The sequence below is a fragment of the Chiloscyllium plagiosum genome, chromosome 42, assembly GCF_004010195.1.
Source record: "Chiloscyllium plagiosum isolate BGI_BamShark_2017 chromosome 42, ASM401019v2, whole genome shotgun sequence".
Lineage (NCBI taxonomy): Eukaryota > Metazoa > Chordata > Chondrichthyes > Orectolobiformes > Hemiscylliidae > Chiloscyllium > Chiloscyllium plagiosum.
In genome coordinates, this window is record NC_057751.1 from 133,045 (window position 1) to 140,299 (window position 7,255).

At 45.8% G+C, this 7,255-nt stretch overlaps 1 protein-coding gene across 2 annotated transcripts; it reads left to right on the forward strand.

Annotated features, from left to right (window-relative positions):
- The first annotated feature begins 1,317 nt into the window (after window positions 1–1,317).
- LOC122542998 (trans-Golgi network integral membrane protein TGN38-like) lies at window positions 1,318–6,829 on the forward strand. Of its 2 annotated transcripts, XM_043681148.1 has the most exons (5): window positions 1,319–1,613; window positions 1,821–1,926; window positions 1,957–2,608; window positions 5,725–5,808; window positions 5,936–6,829. In XM_043681148.1, exons 1-5 carry the CDS (start codon window positions 1,481–1,483, stop codon window positions 5,939–5,941), a joined length of 981 nt encoding a protein of 326 aa, XP_043537083.1. In that variant the 5' UTR covers window positions 1,319–1,480; the 3' UTR covers window positions 5,942–6,829. The 2 variants fall into 2 exon arrangements, with proteins under 2 accessions (XP_043537082.1, XP_043537083.1); XM_043681147.1 differs by having other exon boundaries at window positions 1,318–1,613; window positions 1,821–2,608.
- Window positions 6,830–7,255: the final 426 nt, after the last annotated feature.

The following is a 7,255-nucleotide window of genomic DNA, read 5'->3' on the forward strand; positions in this document are numbered from 1 at the left end:
AAAGATGGCCGCCCCAGCAGGTGATAAACTGTGGAATGGAATTACATGGATCAGGAATAACACCGAGCCCTTGAGGCACGAGAGAGAGAGAGAGATCGTTTCATTTGTTCTGGTCACATGTACCTAGATACATGTCAAAGTTTTGCTTTACACACAATAAAGGCAGGTCATACATTGCGCAAGTGCATATGGCTGAAGAGAAGGTGCACAGAGAGTGAAGTCAATATTAAATTCAATATTTGAGAGTCTACCCAGAAGACAAATAACAGTGGGGAAGAAGCTGTACTTGAGCCTGTTGGCACACACCACACACCTCTACACTTTTTGTATCCTCTGCCCGACTGAAGATGTCAGAACAGATTATAACTGGGGTGGAAGGGGTCTTTGATGATCTAAGGCAGCAGGAAAGAAAGGTAGAGTCAATGAATGGAAGGTTGGTTTGTGTGATGGACTGGGCTGTGTGCACAACTCTGTGTGGGTTCATACGGTCCTGTGCAAAGCAGTTGCCACACCAAGCCATGATACATTTCAACAGAATGATTTCTATGGTGCACCTATAAAAATGGATCAGAATGTTTACAGACATGCTGAATTTCTTTAGCCTCTTGAGGAAGTAGAGACAATGTTGTGCTTTCTTGACCGTTGCATCAACATGGATGGACCAGGACAGATTGCTGGTGATTGTCACTCCTAGGAACTTGATGCCCTCGATCATCTCCACCTCAGCTCTGTTGATGCATGCCCTCCACCTTGCTTCCTGAAGTCAGTGACCAACTGTTTCATTTTGCTAACATGGAGAGATTAATATCTTTACACCACGCCACCTAGCTTTTTGCTCTTTCCTGTATTCTATCTCGTTGTTGCTTGAGATCTGGCGTACAACGGTGGTGTTGTCAGCAAATTTGGTGATGGAGTTAGAATGACATTTAGCCACTCAGTCATGATCAGTCCCTCATAGGTCTTTGCTGGATTCACCAAGTTCATCATATTCCATCATTCCCAGTGCTAGGATCCCATTCCCCTTTGGATGAACAGATATCCGCTTCACCTTGATCTGAAGTAACCTCGGGACTGAGACCATAGTTCATGTCTTGGTGGACTTTCTTGAGAAAGGAGCTGACATTTACATGATGGTACAAGCAACCTAATTTATGCCAATACCCAGGGTCCAGTCCAGGACCCTCTGCACTCATGAAACCACATTGCTCCAGGATCTGCTCCATTCCAAGACACACTCTGCTTCAGGATCCACTACACTCTGGAATTAACTCTGCTCCAGGATCCACTCTGTACTGTGATGAACACCACTCCCCAATCAAGTCTGCTCATGGATTATCCCATGTTGGGGTCGATTACATTGTGGGATCCATTCATTGTCAGGGATCCACACAATGTCTGATCCATTCCGCTTTTAGATCCACAGAGCTCCGAGATCCAGTCCATTGTGTAATCCATACTGCTCCAGAATCCACTCAGCTCCATGATTCACTACGTTTTGAGATCGACTCTGCTCCAGAGCCGACTCCACTCCGGGATCTCCTCCGCTCCGGGTCTGTGCGGAAGGATGGGGCCGGTGCGGCTGCTGCTACCTTTGCTGTGGATCACAGTAATCGGTGAGTAATCTACCCCCCGTCCCCCCATCAGAGGGACAGGGGTCTGCGGGCAGACACGGAGCCATGTCCCGGGGCCAGGATCCTGGAAAGACGCCGGGTTTAGCCCGTGTATCCCCGGCTGCAGCGTTCCCCTGTCAGCCCCAGGCGGCCGGGCTCTGCCGCTTCCTCCCGATGGTACATTCATCTCTTGTTTCTTTATCTCATCAGCTTCACTGAAACCAGATCTAAACCGGGAAGAGGCCGTTACAAAACCTGACAGCGACACCGGGAATAGCACCACCAGGAATGGCAACATTGGGACTGGCACCACCAGGAATGGCAGTGCTGTGGCTGGCACCACCAGGAATGGCAACATTGGGACTGGCATCACCAGGAATGGCAGTGCCATGGCTGGGAATACCAGGAATGGCAACGCCGGGGCTGGCAGCACCGTGAATGGCAGTGCCGCAGCTGGAAATGCCGGGAATGGCAACGTTGGGGCTAGCACCACCAAGAATGGCAGTGCTGTGGCTGGGAACGCCAGAAATAGCAAAACTGGGACTGGCGATGCTGACACTAGCAATGGCGGAACAGGTAACATGGACAAGCCTGAGGACAAGGCAGGAGGTCCTGGCACTAGAATCCACAGTCCTGGTCCAAGTTCAAAAGAAGCTGAAAAGCAAGGAACCGAGTCTGAGAATGGAAACGCTGAGGGGAGGAGCAGTGAGAAGCCAGCAGGCAGCCAAAGCAATAAGGGGGAGGACAAGGAAGATGATGCTGAGCCAGTTGAGGATGATGAGGAGACACCAGAAGCAGATAGAGACACAAAAACCCCTGAGGAGGCTGGGGACAGCGCAGCAGTTGCTGAAGGATCAGTGAAGGCTGGAGCTGGGACGAACATTGATACTGAGTCAGTGCCAAGGGACGAGCCAGAGAGCAGCCACTTCTTTGCCTATCTGGTGACCACAGCAGTCATTGTTGCTGTGCTCTACATTGCTTATCATAACAAGCGCAAGGTAAGAGGTGGGGGCCATCCTGACCTGTTAAATCTCTACAATAGAACAGGTTATAGCAGACTATGAACAAGTATTTTGTATCGGTCTTCCAGCCAAAATATCTGAAGAATTTGTAATCATGAGACAAAGGGAGGGAGGAATTTCAAAAGGATTATCTTATCACTATTAGCTGGGATAATGAATGCAGCTGAAGTGCCCAAGTTCTGCTGCCCTGTGTCCTGGCTCTTAAAAGAACTGGGTGCATTAGACTTAATATTCCAAATTCAGAAACATCTAACAGCTCTGTAGAAGAAAGTTTCCTCCTTGCTGCCTAACCGTTAAGCCAACAAGGAAATGCTCGAGTCTGTTTGTAAAGAGATTATAGCAGACATTTAGAAAAAAATCATAAAATACAATTAGCTAAAGTCAACATGGTTTTGAGAAAGGGAGATCATGATTATTGCGGGCTGGTAGTTAACTGTCAGTCATCACTAACTGGCACATTCTTCATGAAAACAACTCATGCACTTACCAACCACTCAGCATTCTTATCAGTGTAGACAATAGTCTTCCCTTAAATTGGTATTCTTGTGAATTGTCTTGAGCGCCAAATAGAAAACTTCCACAAAATATGTCTCCATTCAGAAACATTGTCGTTTTCTCTGATTGTAACAACAGCGTGGATGAATGAAAGGGAACCAGTAAATGTACTGTATTTAAATTTCCAATCAGCATTTGAAAACATCTACATAAAAGATCACTGCACAAAGAAGAGCTTCTAGTGTTGGGCTGTTATTTAAGCATGCACAGAGGACTGGCGAAGAAACAAGAAACCAAGAGTGGACATTAATGTCTAATTTTCAAGTTGGCAAACTGTAAGCAGAGGTCTCAGCCATTTATGATCCACATTAACGATGTGAATAAAGGGTCTGTTTTTATGTAGTCAAATGTACTGGTTCTACAAAGGAAATCATGTTGGTGAGAAGGACATGCAAAGTTTGCAAAGATAAGTTATTGAGCAAATCATGGAGAGAACACCTGGTTGTTCACTTTGGCAGAAAGATTAGGAAGGCAGAACATAATATAGGGACTGAAGAACACTACAGTCCTAGTGAGTGAGTATCCTGGTACATGAATCACAAAAAGTTAGCATGCAGTTTAAATCACTAGAAAGAAAAATGGGACATTGCCTTTTTGCAAGGAGTGACGGAGTATATCAATGTAGCGTTGCCTTGCTACCACCATACAGGACATTGATGAGACAATACTATGTATTGTCTTGGTCTCTTAACCTTAAGGAGATATAGAGTCATAGAGTCTGTTTCCGTGCTGTATATATCTTCAGTCCAACTCTTCCATGCTAACCAGGCATCCCAAATTATTCAAGTCTTATTTGCCAGAATTTGACCCATTTCCCATGAAACCCTTCCTATTCATCTACCCATCCAGATGCCTTTTAAATGTTGTAATTGTACCAGCCTCCACCACATCCTCTGGCAGCTCATTCCATGCACGTACCACCCTCTGTGTGACAGAGTTTCCCTTCAAATCCCTTTTAAATCTTGCCCCTCTCACCTTAAACCTATGCCCTCTAGTTCTAGACTCCCTCACTTTAGGGAAAAGACATTGTATATCTACCTTATCCATGCCCCTCATGATTTTATAAACCTCTATTAGGTCACCCCTCAGCCTCTGATGTTCCAGGGAAAATAGCCCCAGCCTATTCAGCCTCTCCCTGTAGCTCAAACCCTTCAACCCTGGCAACATCCTTGTAAATCCTTTTTGAACCCTTTCAAGTTTCATAACATCCTTTTGATAGGAGGGAGACCAGAATTGCACACAATCTTCCAAAAGTGACCAAGCCAATGTCCTGTATGGTCGCACTAATTACCTCCCAACTCCCTGTACTCAGTGCACTGACCAGTAAAGGAAAGCATATCAAATGTCTTCTTCACTATCCTATCTACCTGCAACTCCACTTTGAAACCTGCTCCAATGTCTGTCTGTTCAGCAGCACCCCCCAGGTGCTTACTGTTAAGTGTGTGACTTCTGACCTGACTTGCTTTTCCAAAATGCAGTACCTCACATTTATCTAAATTAAACTCCATCTGCCACTCCTTACCCCATTGGCCCATCTGATCAAGGTCCCGTTGTACTCTGAGATAACCTTCTTCTCTGTCCACTACACCTCCAATTTTGGCATCACCTGCAAACGTACTAAACATTCTTGTCCAAATCATTCATATAAATGATGAAACCCATCGTAAAACACCTCTTCAGGGACCTGGACACGCAGTGTTGTGTATGTCTGCAGAAGTTTCACCGTTTCAGACTAATTTTAAAAATGGATATCAACAACTATGATGCGGTGTTTCTCCATTGGATACTGTTCAGAGAAGATTGACTTGCTGACTCTGGAATGAAGGGGCTGTCTTATGAGGAAATGTTGAGCAAGTTTGGGTGTACTGATGGGAGTTTGGAAGAATGAGAGGTGATCTTTTTAAAATAATACTCAGAAAGAGGGTGACAAGATAGCTGCTGTTTTACTCTCATGCGGGGGCAGGGGGAATTGAGAACTCGGGGACATGTTTTAACAATAAAAGTTTTATCTAGAAGACAGAGATGAGAAATTTCTCTTGGGGGAAGTTAATCTTTAAAAATCTCTACCTGGGAGCAGGGAATGCTAGATCATGCAATACATTTGAGGTTCGGTTAGACAGGGTTTTTGATTGAGCGGGGAGTTGAAGGTTCCAGAAGAAAGACAGGAAAATGAAGTGGGTCAAATGGCCTGTTCTTATTTCTTAAGTTGTCTGGGTCTCAGGATGAAAAAGTGCTTCCAATAAGAATCATCCATTGGTCCATGTTCCCCTCCTCTGGCAAAGTCAAACTTCTGAAAAAGGGTCACCAGACCAGAAATGTTAACTCCGATATCTGTCCACATATGGTGACAGACCTGCCAACATTTTCCAGCAATTTCTGTTTTTGTTTCAAGCTTGTCTTTGGAGAATGGACAGGGAGAGAAAGAGAGAGGAGGAATGTTTGTCCCTGTAAGGTTGGGGTGAGGTTATTCCAATGTTTGGGAGAAGGGGACTTTATTTCACAACAGAGCTGTACTTAATTCTGGTTTTCTGTTGCAGATTATTGCTGTTGTCATTGAAGGTCGAAGGTCAAAGACCAATCGACGCCCAAAGTCAGCAGATTACCAGCGACTGGAACAGAAGGTACTGTGCCCTACCCAAAACCCCTTTTGGCCTCTGTCCACCAACCTTTCTGTTCCCTTCGCCCTCTGTTTATACCTTCCCCCACAGAAGGCTGCAATTTAATTTCCAATTCTCTTTGTCTCTCCAGCTGTGAAGAGCCTTTGGACAAGGCTGGACCCCTGCAGAGGAACTTTCTTTCCACTCCCTCCCCACCATCGACCCATCTTCTCCTCTAAATTACAAGGACTGTCTCTTTAAGCGCACCGAATATCAGATCAAAAGACAGTTTGACCCAGAACCACAACCTCACGACTCCAGATCGCAGTCTGCTCAATGTGAATAATGGAATTTCCCTGTTTGTAATATGTTTCTGTGGGAGATGGGGATGCAGAGGGAGACAATCCTGATTTAACTGATGACTATCTGATTATTTTCAACGTAGGGGGTTGGTTAGGGAAGGGTCAGGTGCTGGGGGCGTGTAGTGGGGAAATGTTGGGCTGGTCAGGGTCTGGGCTGGGAGTAGGTTTGGGCAGATTTGATGGGTGCGTGTGGCTGGGAGTGGGTGAATGGCGGTCACTCGAGATGAGTGGAGGTCAAGTGAACGTGTTTCTCTTGAAAATAATACTGCGGTGAGAGAAGGTGTGACTGGAAATTGTTCCCAAAGGCCAGGTCAGGCCAATTGAGATTCATTTAGAGGTTAATTTCTGAACCAACTTTGGGAGTATCTCATGCTCCCTCAAGCCTCTACCCAGGTGGAGGGGAGTTGAGGGGTTTGTGCAGGAGCTGAGCCATAAGTCCAGGGGAGGTTTGGAGTATCTTTATGTGGGTCTGTCAGCTGGTCCTTGGCGTATGTCACTGTGACAAGTAAAGGACTAATCTGCACGCGGCCTAATCTCCTCGGTAATACTCAGTCTCTTTCTGCTTACACTGTGGAAATGTTTGTAAATTCTTGTAGCAGAAGGCTGTACCCAACATGGGGTGACCCAGCCGCACCATCATGCAATCCCTCTCAAGAGCATTAAACTCAATGGCTGTTCAATCACTTCTTGTTGTCTCATGCCTAGTTAGTGCTCCTGTTAGAAATCAGATCATGGAAAATCTATACTGAGACATTAGGGAGAGGAAGTCTTACATACTCTCTGATGATCGATGAAATGCAGTATACTAAAATCTAAAGCAATTTCCAACATAAAAAACAAAATACCCTGGAGAAACTCAGCAGGTCTGGCAGCGTAGAACATAGAACAATACAGCACAGAACAGCCCCTTCGGCCCACGATGTTGTGCCGAACATTTGTCCTAGCTTAAGCACCCATCCACGCACCTATCCAATTGCCGCTTAAAGATCGCCAAAGATTCTGACTCTGCCACCCCCACAGGCAGTGCATTCCATGCCCCCACCACTCTCTGGGTAAAGAACCTACCCCTGAACATCCCCCCTATACCTTCCACCCTTCACCTTAAATTT